Genomic DNA, 17,581 nt, shown 5'->3' on the forward strand with positions numbered 1-17,581 from the left:
CTTAATGAACAGGGTGGTGATCTTTTTGCCTGTACCTATCAATATTTTCTTAATATCAGCCTGTGCAACCTGCATTTTAAACTAACAAAACATAAATTATTCCAATGACCCAGCTTTTCTACAACCCTTTGCACCATAATCACTTGGCAGCTAGAAGATACCCTGCTGCATTATGATTTGCATTATGATTTGTTTCTACACATTTATTCATCTCAATGAGTTATTAAATGATTCAGTTCATTACTCTGCACATTTTTTGGAATGATAGGTATAAATGCTAAAACAACATCAAACTGAATGAAATATTCTCTGATAAACACTTAAAAACACAGATCAGAAACATTTTACGAATGTGAAAAAGCACTTGAAACTACCTCCCTTTGGGCAGTTCCTTACATTTTTACCACTAGTGTCATTAGGATGGCCTTAGGACAAGTAGCTTTGTGCAATATGGCAAGATAACCGTGTGTGTGTGTGCGCGCGCGCGCACGCGCGCGCAGTGTTGCATTGTCAACCACAGAGAAGTTTATCAAAGTTACCAACACTTATATATCAAGTAATCTTTTAACTACAAACGTTTAGACGGGAAACTGAAAGAAGCATACAAAAACATATGCAAAGTGGAATACATCCAAAAGCAAACTTTTTAGGTTTGACAAGATGCAGCAGGAGCAATTCGACACCTATGCTGGCTAAACAGTATGGAATATACATGTGCTTTTGCCCAGATTTATATCTGGTTGTTTTTCTTAATATGGTAGCTATTTAAAATGACTGGTTTCATACCAGTTAGCAGGTAAAATCAAATATACACTACCATGCAAATTCAGATTTTCCCATTCCCATTTTTAAAAAAAATGGACATTCACTATGTATTGTGGCTGTCTGCTGACACCGAAGATACATTAGAATCATTCAAGATACTAAAGTGCATTTTCACTAAGGAAATAAGCATTCTCTTAATTCTGTACTTATCTTTTTACGCTTATGAATTGTGCTTTATTTTTAAACAAGGTTTCCATTTAAATTGTGATGCTTATCTTTTTCACTTGAGCAATAATGGACACACTCCTCTTGTGCTCAGCCTTATTTGCGAGCCTGTGCCTCACATGGGACAATACACAGCATGCACCACACAGAACCAAAAAGCCTTCTCCACCAGCAACCTTTTTTCAGAGCAAGGCTGAGGATAATGGAGACCATATTTTCATCCATGTACAGGAGCATGTCTGAAAACCCTTGGAAAGCACTTCCCATATTTAGAAAAAGACATCGATTTATTGCAGAGCACCCTTTTGCTATAACCAAATTGCAGCTCCAGAAATGGGGGTTCATATACTAGATGCTTTTAACCTCCATTAAAAATTAAACTGATTCTCCCCTAGGGGGTATCATGATATTCCAGCAGTAATATTTCTTGTTTCCGACTATGAAATGATTTGTTTTACTTCAGCAAACAAATGTTAGGAATATGAATTATAACACTAACTCCTACTCTGAATACAACTTCATTTTCTCAAAAGCATGGGATACATTCTAAACAACAGGCAGTTGTCCAAGGATGCAACGAAACTCCTGTTTTCTTAATATTTGTAGGAAACTTTTTCCATCCCTTTTAAGCTCCAACTGTTTTAGGTACTGGGAAATCTGCAAAAGCTTAGCACTTGGCACTCTATGAAATACTCTTAATAAAATTACCACTTTGTTAGGCTAAAAAGAAGTTTATGCCCATTAGAGATATCTAGTGTAAACAATTGCATTTTTTAGGGGTTTCTGTGAAATTCAAAAACTTGCTCCACAAGTACCTGAGGAAACACACAATCTTGTAGAAAAATATGGTTGTGGGTTTTTTTTAAAATAACAGATCCTGCAGACTGTATTCTGCATTGCTCTTGGGAATACACTGTATCTCTGAAACATTTCACAGCATGCTCAAAATGTCTCTTTGATATAAGCAATTACATGTTAACATCATGATGTACTATTTGCATCCAAACCTGCAAAATGAACATGAAATACTGAGTGAAAGTAGAAAAGGGTCTTTTTTTTTTCCCAAGGGAGGAAAAAAAACCAGGCTAAAGTGCTGAGCTGAAGAGCCAGTTCAGTCGAAGGTAAATAGTCTGATCTTTCTTTGGTTTCCCATGCAGACTCCTAAAATAAAAGGATTTCACATCTCATTGAGCCCTTTCATTATTTGCCTTTATTCAGTGTATAGCATGTTAAGCATCCAGGCACCACCAAAAGAGGGGGGGAATACAGAGAGATACCGCAGCCATCTCTGATGATACAGATTTTTCTTTCCTCAACAGACACACAAACACAGAGGCACACACACACACAGATATCTATATAGATACATATAGGAAGGAACACACACACCATACCGGTTACTTACTTTGTAAAAAATCATTTTTAAAGTGCCGTAGAACCCCATGTTTTCGGTATTTTTCCCCTTCAGCGGTTCCGTGCCCCCGTGTGTCCGGCTGCTTGGTAGCCTCTGACAATATAAACCTTTTTCAGGTAGATATGTCACAGACTCTAATGTGGACATGCTCGGGCACGTCGGAGAAGGAAGATCAGGCAGCAGAAGCAGCAGCAGCAGCAGCAAGCAAACTGCACCGTGAATGCGAGGAACGAAGCTCGATATCAAAAACCTCCTCCCGGCACACATACATACGTACAGCTTGTCTGAGGAGAACTTGAGGGAATAATGAGTGAGGGGGGAAGATTATTGGAGGAGACTTTGCCCTGTCAAAGCCTTGACTGAACAGATTCCTCCCCAAGCGGCACAGAGATCAGATTACATCTTCCCTCACGCTGCGAATGGTGCAGTCCAAGCTTCAGCAATGCAGGCTGCACATCAATTATATGGTGCTCAGCTCCAAGGAGCCTGTGAGCACACAGCATGGGAAGGACTTCGGCAGGAAATTAAACCGTCCCCACGCCATCCTCACACTGGCCACTGGGCTCGAAGGAAAGGCTGAATATCTTTAACTATCTTCTCAAGCCTGGCTAATTTATCTCCCCCCATTTTAAACAAACAGGAGAGCACTGGATAATTCACGATTACGAGCTGAAGCAAACAAGGCGATTTTCACTAATTACAGCTATACGGTGGCCCTCCGGCAAGCTGACTGGACCTTTATGCCATTGCATCTAATGGGTTCAAACACTGCTGCATAAAAATGCAGTTAATTTCAAATTAATTTGAGATAAGCATTTCCTTTGGCAAGCAGCCTACATTTCTCATTTGGGGGAGGGGAAATAGTAATGAATTTCATTGTTACGCTTAGCGCTCAATCCAATCATAATAAAATATGCAACTAGTTTGATTTAAATATTATTTCCTTCCTATTGTGGATTTTTTTTTTTTAAGTTGTGCTTACAAAATAACAGAACTGACGAGAAAACTCATGAGATCATCTTGTCCACCCCAAATGGAGGAAAGATCGGCACTACTGTTCTCTTACTACTCTTCAGTTACAACAAAAATCTGAAATAATTATTCAATGACACCCCCCTCCCAAACACAGTTGAAGCTACTGGAGAATCACCCTCCAAAGTGTTTTTGTTTTAAATACTTAACTTACCGTAAATCTGTATCTCTGCTATTTAACTATACTATCTGTTGCCCTATTCTCAAACATATTTGAAAGCTACTGTCATGACAGACCTTGAAGATGTCTATTTCACAGAGCAGATTAACATGACCACTTGCACCATTAGGTGATTCCCACCCCCCATAGTCACTTCCTAGGGAGACCCCTACAGCCTTGCAAAAGGGTCCACATGCAATCAGCTATCACGTTGCTGAATGTACAAGAAGCAAGTTTTAGCTGAACCCTTTCACAAGATCCAGGTCAAGCTGAATCCCTCTGTAGATTGTTGCAGGGGGCAGATTTGCATCACAGGGGGAGAAAAGCTACACCATGTCACAGTTCATATTCCAAATATATGAACGTAAAACATCAGATGAAGCCTGTTCAGTCAAGTGGAGCTATCACGTGTCTTGAACATGATACTTCTGCTACCCTTAATACACTGTAGTACGACATTTGCGTGGAAGTATGCTCGTATTTTCTCCAGATGGCATTTCTGCCATGAACACAGTGTTCCTTTCCCCCCTTCTATTATAATATGAAACATTTTTTTAAAGCTTCCACTTTTAAAAATGTTCCTACTTTTTCCCTACAATCTGATGTGTCTCTGACCGAAGTCTGGTTTGGGTATTTATTTTTGGCCTTAAAACTGTCTCCTGATTTTTAGTTTAAAAAAAAAAAATCAGTCGTGCTATAGGTATGGTGCAGACATATGTTTTCTCCACAAGAAGCAGAATACTTCCTGAATGTTTATGTTGTGGACAAACCTTGTAATTTCTATACGGGCACGCTATCTTAAAAAAGTATTTTTGGACCAGAAGGCACATTTTGAATTTTAAGGAAGCATGATGGGCACTAGTCACAAAATGGTTGCCATGGCATAACACAGCATGCCTGTGGCATGCCGGGGGCATGGTGAAATTAGAGACAGTTCGGTCACTGATGCTTCCCACCCACCCAAGACAGCCAAAGGCTTACCATGGGAAGTCAGCTATGTCCTGAGTTTTCTCTACCTTCCCACCTCCCTCCAACATCACAAACATTGTCTAATAACAATGGAGCATTTCCCAACACCAGCAAAAATATACACAGTGATCACACCACTCTTTCTCCTGCGCACGCACAGCACACATACAGGCCACATTGGCATCTCTCTCAACTCACTCGTGCACACACATTCCTCATATACATCTCTCCCTCTCTCACACAGACCACAGATACACACAGACCACATACACATCTCCACCCCTACTCCTCCCGCTCACAGACCATACATGCATGTGCTCCTACTCCTTCCCTCTCTCTTACACATGCCCACAAATCACATGCACCTATCTACTAAGTGCATCTGTCTGTCTGTCTGTCTGTCTGTCTGTCTGTCTCTCAAATACATGGGTGTCTGCTGGAATTTTTCCTCTAACTTTCTCACAAGAAATGAGAAGAATGGTGTCTGCATGTTTTGCTTCAAGTTCTAAAACATGTCAGGTTCCAAAATGCTAAAAGCTTAAGAAAAGAAAAGAAAAGAAAAGAAAAGAAAAGAAAAGAAAAGAAAAGAAAGCTGGGTATTATGGTTCTTCTTAGGCCTATTACTGGTTAACAAGTTAGGACTGTTGGCTATTTTCCTGGTTTGTGAACTAATATGACGCTACAGTTCCCCAATTTGGACATAACAGGAAACTTAGGACCACCCAGGAGCTTTGTGTCAAAGCTGGCACACAATGGATGAGTGCTCAGCCCCCGATGCTCGTTCCTGGCTTCATAAACCAGAGTTTACAAAGCCTGGAATTAGAGTCCAAACCAGATATTACATCTTATCTGAATACGCTATTAAAGAGTTCCTGTGCCCAATTTTCTTCTGTGAGAAATTCTCAAAAAATAGTCATTATTCAGAGAAAGGTTAAGGAAGTATCTGCTACTCAAAGAGCATTAGTAAAGTTAAGCTTCTACTACAGTGGGTATAAAAGCATAAATCCTAGGGTATGATCTGAGGGTACATGAGGGACACCAATTGGCTGAAGAAGCTAAAGCAAGTCTGGGACAAGTCAGTGCCTGGATGGATGACCATGTGGAAACCACATGTACACAATCTTGGTTCCATTACGGAAGAAAGGCAGGATATAAAATAAATAAATGCAGTAAGTAAAAGAGGAAGACATTATCCCCATTTTACAGAGGGAACTGATGTGTTTGCATTACATGACTGTCAAAATGCCTGTCTTGTCACAAACGAAAAAAAGTAAATCAAGCATGAACAGGAATCCGGTGTTTGTGTGTAAGAGAACCAAAATATGGAGAAGACAGTGTGTATGTTAGAGAAGACAGTAAGCTCCCCCAAGCTGCAGTCTAAGTAACTGCAGATTATTTATGCCTATACAATTATTTCCCTACTGGCCTTACAAAAACAACTTATTAAACTTTTAGCAGGCAAGTTTGTTTGTTAGCAAGTTATAAATTAAAAACCAAAATTACTAGGTTTTATGCTTTAGGTTTTCTTAGCCCAGTTAAGTAACAACTGAATTCCTGAAATCTGTACTGTTCATCATTAGCAAAACAGGTTATTTTAAAGGGGATTATAAGATCCAAGGGCCAATGCCACAACTAGACATCTGTTCTAATCTTGAGCCTATATAATGTACGCCATTTCTTCATCACCATTCTTGATGAAATGGAGACTCTATAGAACATACATGCAGCCCTGTGAATTTGTTATAGATACTCATTCTTAAAGTCTTTTTTTTTGGGGGGGGGGGTGACAGAAAGGACCCAGTTGTGGTTAATGGATATGCCTGCTGTCAAAATTCAGATGCTAAATATCAGTTCTCAAAATGAACCGTGAAAAGTGTATAAAACTGTTAACTCACTATACGATTGTGGTAAAAAGAAAAAGAAAAAAGGAAGGCTAGAGAATAGCAGAAATCTAAATTCTGGTTTCCCTGAGATCTTCCATTATTATCTGGAACATCAGGAGCAGCATTCTGTTGCAGAATAAGGTTCTTACATATCAATCCTAAAATTAGTAGCAGCAAAACTCTAAGCAAATATGATGCAATGATATAGGGTGTGATGCTGAACTGCTGTAGTAGCTGTGGGCTTCTTCGCTAATCACTTCTTCGCTAATAAAATTTTCTACAGCTCAGTATGGTATATTTTTCTCTGGTTCTTCATTACACAATATCTAGTCATCTTCTAACCACATAACAGCTACAATTTCACAGTGATATTTCTACTTCTCTATTAAGTTTCATTCCTTACACATTTCACAGCAGAGAGCATGCGAGAACTGAGCTTCTGTCCAGCTCTTTTTCTTCTTATCCTTTCTTTCTTATAACCCATCTTGTATGAAGGGAAAAGGTAAAACATTCACAGCTTAACTTACATTATTTAATATCTATGGGAAAAGGAGAATCAGATATAGAAAATAATTTTTCACCTAAACTACCAGGGTCAAGCTCAGCCATGGACACTACTGCATTACTATAAAATAATGAATATATAAAATAATTAGGATGTGTAACACTTACTTCAACTATCCTTATATGTTTAGGAATAAATATACAAATCCTAGTTGCATGATCAGTTAAAACATTTTACTTGGCCATTTTTATATTAGGTGATAGTCAACTCTTACTTACTCAGGTTGCCTAAGTCCATTTATTTCAAGAGATTTACTTTGAGCAAAACTCTGTAGAATACCCAAGGGCCTGCAACCTTGTAAACGTCAGGAAAGACTCCAGAAAAAAACTCCAAGTATTCTTGTACCAAAACAGAATAGCAGATTATTATGGCAAAAACTTTTGTAGATTCCTATTCCCCAGATGCAGCAAGTGTTAGCCTGTATTGATATTTATTACTTTTTTATATCAGAGAGAGTTCAAGGCAGTCTACAAACACCTTGCCATTTTATCTCCATTTTATCTTCAGAACAAGTCTGTGGGGTAGGTTAGGCTGTAAGAGAGAGGCTGGGCCAAGCTTATCAGTGAGCTTCAGAGCTGAGATAGGACTTGAATCTGGTCTCCCCAATCCTAGTCTAACCACTGCATGACACAAGTGCAGCCCTCTTCAGGACTCCTGAAACCTATATATGAAATGCTGCAAGCACAACCACTTCCCTCTTTGGTGGATCATGCACTTCTCCCCACGATCAAGACCCCCATGCAATCAGAGGCCCAACTGTCGGAAGGACTGTCAACAGATTTATCCTAACATGGTTACAATCCCCTTACAGACTTTTCTGCTCAACACAGGAAGGTCAGGGCGAAGGACAAGGAGCAGTCCTACACTCCCTTTAGTTTCCTCTTAAAGTGTTCAGTAAAACCAGTGTGTGTGATGGGGGGTGGAGAGAGAGAGAGAGAGAGAGAGAGAGAGAGAGAGAGAGAATATGAATGAATATATGCAAACACTAGGAGCCAAATAACTAGAAATACAAGGGGTTAGTGGTGACGATTCTATGTAAAACTTAAAATGTCTACAAGGTAAGCATTGTGGTCATTCACAGCAGCAATGATTGCAGTTAGCACAATAATCCAACACAGTTTCAGTGGGTGGAGCATAAGATTCTTAATCTCAGGATCATGGGTTCAAGCCCCACATGAGCAAGGCAAAAGATTCCTGCATTGCAGAGGTTTGGGCTATATGCCCTTCGTGGTCCCTTTGTTGTCCAGGGCTTTCTAAAGTATTATAAAATTTTTCACCAATGCCAAGAGAATAGTATCATACACTACTAATAAGCACAATTGTCACTGATGCTTTAGCATAAGCAGCAGTAATTCCTACAGGCGTAGAATATTCAGTACCATAGGGTAGGAGAAAATGACTACATCTTTACACAAAACAAAGAAGACTAAAGTGCTACTCCCTTTCTGCTGATGGTACTTTGATTATGTAAGTGGGATCAGATGACCAGGTGACAACTGGGAATACCACTTGGTCAAAACACACAGCAGTGAAGCTCAAGAGAGCACTTTGCATTTCAGACTCCCTTAATATTACACTGTGGGTTGCCAGTGGAAGGAGAAAAAGTCACAAATACTCAATTTCGAAGCTTTGCCCTGAAAATCCGTAGCGGTCTGAACCAATTACAAATATTCCATGCTTTAGGAAAACAGGCCAATTCCCCTATTTACACAAACAGGCTATTTGTACTTGAATGCAGATGACTCCCTTTTTAATTAAAAAAACAAACAAACATTGTCTTCCCCTGAAAGAAGTTGTAGATATTTGTTCCATACTGAAACAGGTAGTCTAGTTTAGCTGATTCCCTGCCCGCCCGCCTGCCCCATTTAATGATGAGCCCACTACAGTAATTTCCCCGCTTAAGGGGGAAAGAACAAGTCCGTTCTAGAAGGGAACATGCTTGCACACTGGAGTGGTACAACAGGGAACTGCTCAGTTTTTCAATAATTCATTGAAAAGGTTACCAGATGTGCATGCCTGCACTGAGGGAAGGAGCAACTGCGTCACTCATCACGAGAACTGGAATTGTCAGAGACACTATCCGGTAAGGGACACATATTCCATGCAGTATTCATTATAGTAATGGATGTGGTAGTACAGAGTAGAACTGCATTTCCCAAGCAACATCACTGCTGTTTGCAGGAAAACGCTCCTGTCAAGTCATCAGTGTAACAGGCACTCCGAGTTATGCTAGGTCCACACCATTAAAAAGGTTTATGGGCCAACACCATCACTTTTAATTGGGGCTGGAAGCTACTGGGAAGCGGCTTGCAGATACTTGAGTGAACAAGCTCCTACTTCCCCCATTTTCATCAGGTGTTGTGGAGACATGCTTTATTTATTTATTTTTATTTCCACGGCGGCCCCATGATAGACTACATTGCTGAAATTAACCGGGGAAGTTACCTCAGAATAAATGGTGCTTGTCAGAGACTTGCACTCTGGTAAACAAAACAGTTGATGGATAAAGTAGAACGAAGCTGGCAGAAAACCACTTCTGGCGAAAGCTACTGCACAAGATTATAAACAGTGGATCCAGGATTATTCCCAAACTGCAAATTCCCAAATCTCCTAGGGTTGTGGAAGCACTATAAACTAACAGTCATTCAACTTTATAACAACTTTTTCCCCATTCTGTCTTGATTCACACTTGATCTCATTCTGAAGCACCTACACTGCATTGAGCTCTTGGAGAAATTGCAGGACAACAATTCGTAAGTCAGTAGGGAGGCAAGCAATTTCGGGAACTTATATTCAGGTGGTATACATAAATCAAAAAAGCTCGCCCCATATGGTTGAGAGGCCAGACGCCGGGTTTATAGTTGCATATGTAGAAAAGGCTTTTCAGTATACGTCACATATAATGTCTAAATTGGGGGGGGGGAGACTCTCCATGTTTTAAAACTCTAGTAATGAGTTTCCTTAACTTTGATGAATGCTTTGCTAACTCCAATGAGAGATCACAAAGAATGCCTGGAGGAAGACTGCTGAGATTATGTGAAGGCGCCAAATTGTGAGCATATCTTTCTAAATAAGGTCAAGCTTCCTACCACCCTGGCCCCGCAACACACACATTGTTGAGGAAAATAGTATTATACTATTATAGCACTCAAAGTCTGCTGCAGTGATCGAGAGCTTCACAGATTCATCTTCCACCAACTGAAGAGTACCAAATGGGTTTGTAGGAGCCGTGCTCCAAAGTGCATGTTTGGAAGTGTGTGCTTCCAAACTAACTAGAGTTTTTCATTATGTCCAAACTGTGGAGAGCTCTAAGAATCATGATTCAATCCTTTCCTCTTTGAACTAACCACTGGACCTCCCCAGTGTTAGGTTATAATGGGAAACTATGATTACTTTAAAAGAGGAAGCAGGGATGGAGAGGGGAAGGAGACAAGTCTGAGGCTCATTCTTACAACACTAAACCACAGCTTTTGTGCTCTATCTAAAACAGCCCATGTGGGGAGGTAACCTAACAATCGTATTTGTGAAGCAGTTACTCTGGTGTTCAAAATGCCTTGGGAATAAATAAAATTTGTAATATTCCCCCTTCCCCTGCAATTGTAACTTATAAAGCTTGACATAATGAATCAATACCAAAAAAGAAAAAAAAGGTCTGGGAAAGACGGTTTACTCTAAATATATTTCTTCCCATAATTGCTTTTAAATGGGAACTGGATCATCTTTCTACACAGTTGCACTACAAAATCTGCATCTGTGTGCTGAAAATACAAGCCAATAATGAAATGCAGGACTAAGCACCAAGTATATGATAATGTCTTACTACTACACAGTGTAGTAGTTCTTGGTTACGTGGGCATGTTAATATATGCAATTATAATGCCTTGGAAGTATTCCATAAAATATGGTGCCCAGCTCTTCCCAACTCTATACTGAAGTTGTGAACATCTACCAGCAACGTACCTAGCTGAGATATGTCTAATTATAGTATTTCCTTTTGTACTCAGAAAATACATGCAGACAAGAATGGAGACAATTTTCTTCACTGTCACACCCATCGTCTGTCTTGAATTATTGCCATGACAACTTTCTTCTGTCTGCAAAAATTAAGACGCAACCTACCCTGAAGTTTTGTATCTTGTCCAACCAATTGGAGACATCACCAAATCTGTACACATCAGAAAGGAATTTCTAGAATGCTGGAGGTCACATTAAGTTCTTTCAAGTTTCCCTAACCCATTGTCATTCAGTGTCTGCTATATAATTTTGTATGGACAGAGGCTACAGTTGGAGTTATCAAGCAAGCAAATTTGTTCAAACCAAATGAAAAGCATTTCTATAGCATGAGTCCCTAAGGTTCAAAGCCAATTTTCTTTTCTTTTTTCATGTGGACAGGATTGCCTATTATTAGGGATATTTCAGTCCTCCATGCGTGTACAAATTAATGACATTCTGCTTTGCAATTGACACAAACTGAGATTTAAAACTACTGCTTTCTTCTTACAATAAGTTAATGAAATGGAAGGATAACAACAAGATTAACTAAGGGTAATGACTTGGAATGACTGAAGAAAAGTATCTGCCTCGTCACTTTTCTGCTTCTGTAATAAAGACACTTCGGTAACAATGTATTCTTTTCTCTAAATGAAAGTAAACATCAACTAAATAAAGGTTAGCTTCCCATGAACAAGAACACTACATATTATTTAACCAACTTATCAATACCTTTGTTTGGTTGTCTGATGAAAGCTACAGAACTCATGTCTTATTGATTGTGGGACAAAAAGTAATTCAAAGTATTTGAAAACCCATGTTCTTTTTTTCCTCAGTGACACAATACAGCAAATTACAGATAACAACATATTTTGGTTGCTTCCTGGTTTACAGTTCTATTTTTGCACAACCAGAAATATGTGGCCCAACAAATCTACAAAGCCTTTGTATGAGCTAAATTTTACTTATGCACATATTTTTGGACTGAATGGCCCAATGAATAATGACACTACAGAGAAATATTCACTGCTTCAGAAGCCTGGGAGTCTCTTTAGTGGTTTAACATGATACAAACAGTTCCTCTGATGGCATAAATAAGATTTTGCTTTCTGGTGCTCAAATCCCCACTCAGCCATTAAGATTGCTGGGTGATCATGGGAAAGTCACCGTCTTCAGCCTCACCTACCTTGCAGGGATGTTGTGCAAATAAATTGAGAGGGGAAGAGATCCATGTACGTCATCTTGAGTTTCTTGGAGGGAAGGTGGGATATAAATGTAACAGTAATGATAATACTGTAATAATAGGAGCTTCTCACTCTCAACTCAAGGGCTGAAATCAAATGAATACTTCCCTTAACCTTTTTTGCTTTATCTCGTAGCTTTCAACAGTTGATGTGAGACACACATGCATGCACAAAATGGATGCAGGTTCCTAAAAGCATTGTTTAAGATGGACTACAAAAGGTATACCTTTGCTGCCACCATCATGTGTTCAAACAGAAGATGAGAAGACCAGTTTGTACTCTGCAGAGGACCTGAACACATACCTTCTCCTAGCAATTGCTATCCCTTCAAAAAGTAGGCTGGTCTGTTTTTTAGGGGGTGGGGTGGGGTGGTGAGGGTAGTGGTGGGAGCAGAGACAATTTGTGGAACATGACCTTTGATATTTCATTCCCCCAACTCAGCTTGAACATATATGCAGGAAAGCAGACAAAATGGATAGTAACCTCAATGTTTGTAATGGCAAATGCTTAGACATGAATACAGTTGACTCAAAACTTACACACATTTAACTTGCACATTTAACTTGTGCAACCCTTAGTCAATAAATACTTTCTAAAAATGAATTCAAGCAAGGCATCTGAAAATAGTTTGCACCTATGCACCTTATGGTTCTCACTGCTGCCCTTAAAGTGACGCTAAAAAGCAGGAGGATTTCACTTGTGTTTTCAATTAACCATGGCTATCATTAAGTCTGAACCCAAACAGTGGCGTAGTGTGGGTTGTCAGCACCCGGGGCAAGGCAAGTAATTCGCGCCCCCTAACCCGTGGATTTTAGCAGGGGGCAGAGAGCTGCAAGTGCGAGCACAGCCCCCCCTGCACCCCCACGCTATGCCACTGAACCCAGAAAACCTAAAATTGTGGTCAACCTTAAGTCAGAATCATAAATCAGCAATGCTGTTTCTGAGGGTATGAGGGATGTATAGTTGTTGTTGTTGTTGTTTAGTTTTGATACAACTTTTGCTACTAGGTGAAGTTGCTTTGGTTGCAGCTTTTATTTATTAATAGTTGTATTTATTGTGTTTTGATGTTTTCTTCTATTGTTTTGTACATGACCTATATGTTTTGTGAACAACAAATTTAATAAATAATAACCTTAGACCTTCCAAATGTTGTTGGAATCCCAACAACTATCACCCCTAGCAAGCAGGCCAAAGATCAGTGGTCAGGGATATGGGAATTATAGTCATAACTTCTGGAGCACCACAGATTCCCCAACCCGGTCATAAAGCAAGATTTTGAAGCTGACTTGTTTCCCTAAACCAATGTTAAGATTATCCACAGTTTGTCACTGGTTTCTAAATAATGATAAACTGCAGTTACTTAAAACAAAAGTAAGAGCTTCTGATTTCCTCCTTGATGATGCACTGGATGATGAGAGGACAGAGAGCTTTTTCACCAAATCTTTACCACAGCTTACATGGTTATATGTGAAAGAGGCCACAGCTGCAAGGATGCATAAAAAAGCTTGCCAAATCTCCTGCAGCTTTGGTAAATGAGGCCATTGCATCTTATGCTACAAATCAGATGCAATACTATGATTGTGGTCACAAGACTGAAGTGCTTTTAGAATGGTATACATCTGCGTGAACCATAGCCAGCCAAACTCTACCTCTGCCCTGCTTTATTAATGCAAAAGACCAGCTAACAATGTATTTAAAGACAAGAAGATTATAAGGGATTCACTTAACTCATGTAACGCTTCCTGTTGAAAATGTGAGAAAGTTGAGGAGCACTAAATGTAGTGCGTAGTCATTGCTTGCATCTTTTAACCTTCCATCTTCTACGAATGTATGACTTAGAAGTCAAATATGATCACTACAACGATTAATGTTATTAATGTAAATAAACATTTCCTTTATATCAGTCTGGAATGTTTTTTTGTGGGGGGGTGTTTCTAAAGGATGTCTGCTGACTGCAATCAGGCAATGTGAGATACCTGAATGACTATGATAAATACAGACAGAGAGCCTTATGGAGTCAGATAAAACTGTAATAAAACTGTTATAAGTAATCTGAATGTGTGGGTAAAGAATGGTATTGAGAAAGAGAACGCAAATAATATCTGTGGGAAGAAATGACATAGCTATCAATAGCATTGTTTCCACCTATTTGGTATCATTTATGAAAGTGGCTTGTGTAAATCAGGAGGGGAATCTGTGGTCCTCAGCTGCCATCAGCCCCAGCTAGCATGGCCAATACTCAGGGACGACAGAAATTAAAGGGCCAAAGGTTCCCTTCCCCGTCATAAATAAACCTAAGTTAATATCCAACTTCAACCTGTAACACTGATCCTAAATGTACATACCAATGTATGAGTGAGACTTTTGGCCTAATATGATCTACTCTGACAAAAAAATGGTTCTCTAGTCCTGCTATGTGAAATCCCTTGGATGGAAATGCTTGGGAATGAAGCGCAGCCCTTTTACATGCAAGCCATATGCATTTCCATTGACCTGTGGGCTCCTTCCCAAATTTACTACTATCGCTTACCTGTTTAAATATTTATACCTTGCCTATCAATGGTATGATAAAAATTAATTGATGTTGAAAGAGTAAAACCATTAAATGGAAAAAGTATAATAGAGGCAGGAGGAATAACAGTTATGTAAACAAGCCATTTGTCACTTTCATGTGCTGGGTTAATTAATATTCTAAAAAGGGCTTCCAAAAGCTGAATACCTCTCAAGCTCTGAATTCATAGGGCTGACCTTAAGACTTTCTCAGAATGATTTTTAATGCAGTCTGTTATCAGCAAAACCCGTTGAAAACACATGCCCCATCTGCCAGTACCCCACTTGCAAAAGAACTTCTTATACTTGCAGACAGTGCAGCTTCTGCCTGCTTCCCTCTCTCTTCTAAATACCAGCTGTATGATAATGAGCGCAAACAGCTGAAAAATACTGCACAGTAACAAAGCTGGTACGAAATGGGCAGAACAACGCTCCCACTCAAAGAAGCAGTTGCAGCATGAACTTTGCAGATTAGCCATTGAACAGAGGTGGGGGAGGTTTGGAAAAAAGAAAAGAAGGGCCTGTACAGATAGCGAGAGAATGGAGAGAAAGGAAAGGGGGGGGGACTCAAGAAGGGGCACAAGCATCTAATGAAAAGCCTAAATTCTAAAGTACTTTTGTTAAACTGCATGAACCAATTCTTCACATTTTCTACAGCTTATTCCTGATGCACTAATGATATGCCAAGTGCCATTCTGATCATTTGCAAGTTCAGTGTGTTTCCAAAAAGACACCAACTTGTTAATGAAAGTTTGCTATTCATTAACAAACCACTCCATCAGCTACAGGGGGCTATGAGAAGGGAAACACATATGAATTAGCACACATTATTTCTCTTATTTAAAAGTTTGCCACTTCACTGAGGGCTGAACAGCAATTATAATCTTCTAATGTTAACTTTTTAAAATAGTTTAAAGAGCCCTTCGTATAGTAAAAGATTTGCTAAAACAGCTGTATCCTTTCCAAACTGTGATCCCGCTGTAATGACTTTTCAAAACCATGCATGACAGCAGGTAACTTGGTTGGTCAACTAGAAATCCAAAAAGTTTGTTACACAGTAGCTACAATTTAGTGCCAAGTAAACCAAATCCTACATTGTGTGTAATTTATATGCAACACTAGCTTAAGTTGCATATTTATACCATTTTTCTCTTAGTCATGGGGTGGCAAACTATGTAAGTCACTGAATCCTTCCCCCGCTATCCACAGGGTAGCCATAACCGTCATGCTCTACTTGTGAATTTTTGAGAGGCCAGTGTTAGAAACAGAATACTGGATTAGATGCAAATTGGACTGATCCAACAAGACAATTGTTTTCTGTCTGCATGTTGCAAGCCCAGAAATCTGAGAATGGACTAAATACCGTATTTTTCGCTCTATTGGATGCACCGGACCACAGGACACACCTAGTTTTTAGAGGGGGAAATCAAGGGAAAAAATATTATTCCCCCCCAGCCCCAAAAAGCAATGGAAAGGCTGTACGCTTCCTCTTTAGCCTTGAGCAGCATCTTTAGCCTTGCACAACGGGATGGATCGTGCCCGCTGTACACTGGGGCTGGACTAGATGACTCCTGGGGTTCCCTTCCAACCCTGCAATTCTGTGACCTCGGAAGTTGTTGGGGGTCTCCACCACTGGAGGCTTTTAAGCAGCGGTTGGGGGACCATCTGCCTGGTGTTCTTTAGCTGTGATTCCTACATTGTGAGGGGGCTGGGCTAGATGACCCTCGGGTGGCCCTCCCAACTCTATACAGTCCTACACTTCTGCGGCAGGAGATCCACAGCCACTTCACACAATGCCCACTCCCAATTTTCATTGGAGAGACATGTGGCTTCATTGTCTAGGTAGGTACCCCCCTACCTGCCACTCTTCCCTCACCCCACTTAAGCCGAGGGAATTCCTGCCCAGAGAAGCTCCCAGGTGAGGCAAGGGTTAAGATCTACCTCTGGTAAATGGCTTTGTATCCTTCCTCTTTCCCTTTTCTCTTCTTCTTCTATGCTAGTTCCTTCTCTTGTGTTTTGTTTAATCTGTTTTTATTGTATACTAAAATAAAAGCTGCAAAGTTTCCTTTTTTATAATATTCCCCCCCCTCCAAACTAAAACGTTAATCTAGATAAAAACACTGATTGAGAGGAAAATAAGGGGGTGGAGAAAGGACAAAAAAAGAAAAAGAGGTAGAGATATAGAGATTTTTTAAAAGTTGGCTTCTTTAGCCTTGTGCAGCCTCCCACGGCTGGAGAGGCGCGCACGGCTAAAGACGAAGCCTGGGCAGTGAGTGGGATGGATCGCGCTCGCTGCCCGGGCTTCCTCTTTAGCCTTGCACAGCCTCCCACGACTGGAGAGATTGCGCAAGGCTTTTCTAGAGGAGGGAGAAGGGACTGACTGGCCGCGTCAGTCCCTTCTCCCTCCTGGGGAAAAGCCCGCAAGAGCCGCGCGAAGCTTGTGTGTGGCTCTTGGGGGCTTTTCCTGCTTGCCTCCCCCCCCCCCTGCATTCGCTCCATAGGACGCACAGACTTTTCCCCTTAGTTTTTAAGACGGAAAAACTGTGTCCTATGGTGCGTCCTATGGTTTCTGAAGGGCATACGGTTTATAAAAAATATATTCCTCTTATTACATCATTTAGCTATGCATTCGCTAGTGAAGCATACATCAGACAAGGTATTAGTAAAATTTCAAAATTAGTAAAATTTCAAAATGTTAGCTATTTTAACCTATTTCTATATTGCTTTTCTAGGCAAAGCCCATCCAAAGCAGGTTACGAAACTCCAAATTACAATGATAAAATC

General features: G+C 40.1%; 1 protein-coding gene across 5 annotated transcripts in view; it reads right to left on the reverse strand.

The window, feature by feature from the left end:
• Nucleotides 1-17,581, reverse strand: part of FBXW7 (F-box and WD repeat domain containing 7) — a 122,715-nt gene that overhangs the window by 36,110 nt on the left and 69,024 nt on the right. The window contains exon 1 of one of the 5 annotated variants that reach the window (XM_079990447.1): nucleotides 2,396-2,933. The exons of the other annotated variants lie outside the window; for them this stretch is intronic. Within the exon in view, the coding sequence (XP_079846573.1) occupies nucleotides 2,396-2,671 (276 nt within the window). The 5' untranslated portion in view covers nucleotides 2,672-2,933. Of the gene's footprint in view, nucleotides 1-2,395; nucleotides 2,934-17,581 lie in introns of those variants that run through there. 5 annotated transcript variants of the gene reach the window in all.

Source organism: Podarcis cretensis (assembly GCF_951804945.1).
Source record: "Podarcis cretensis genome assembly, chromosome: 9".
Taxonomy (NCBI): Eukaryota; Metazoa; Chordata; class Lepidosauria; order Squamata; family Lacertidae; genus Podarcis; species Podarcis cretensis.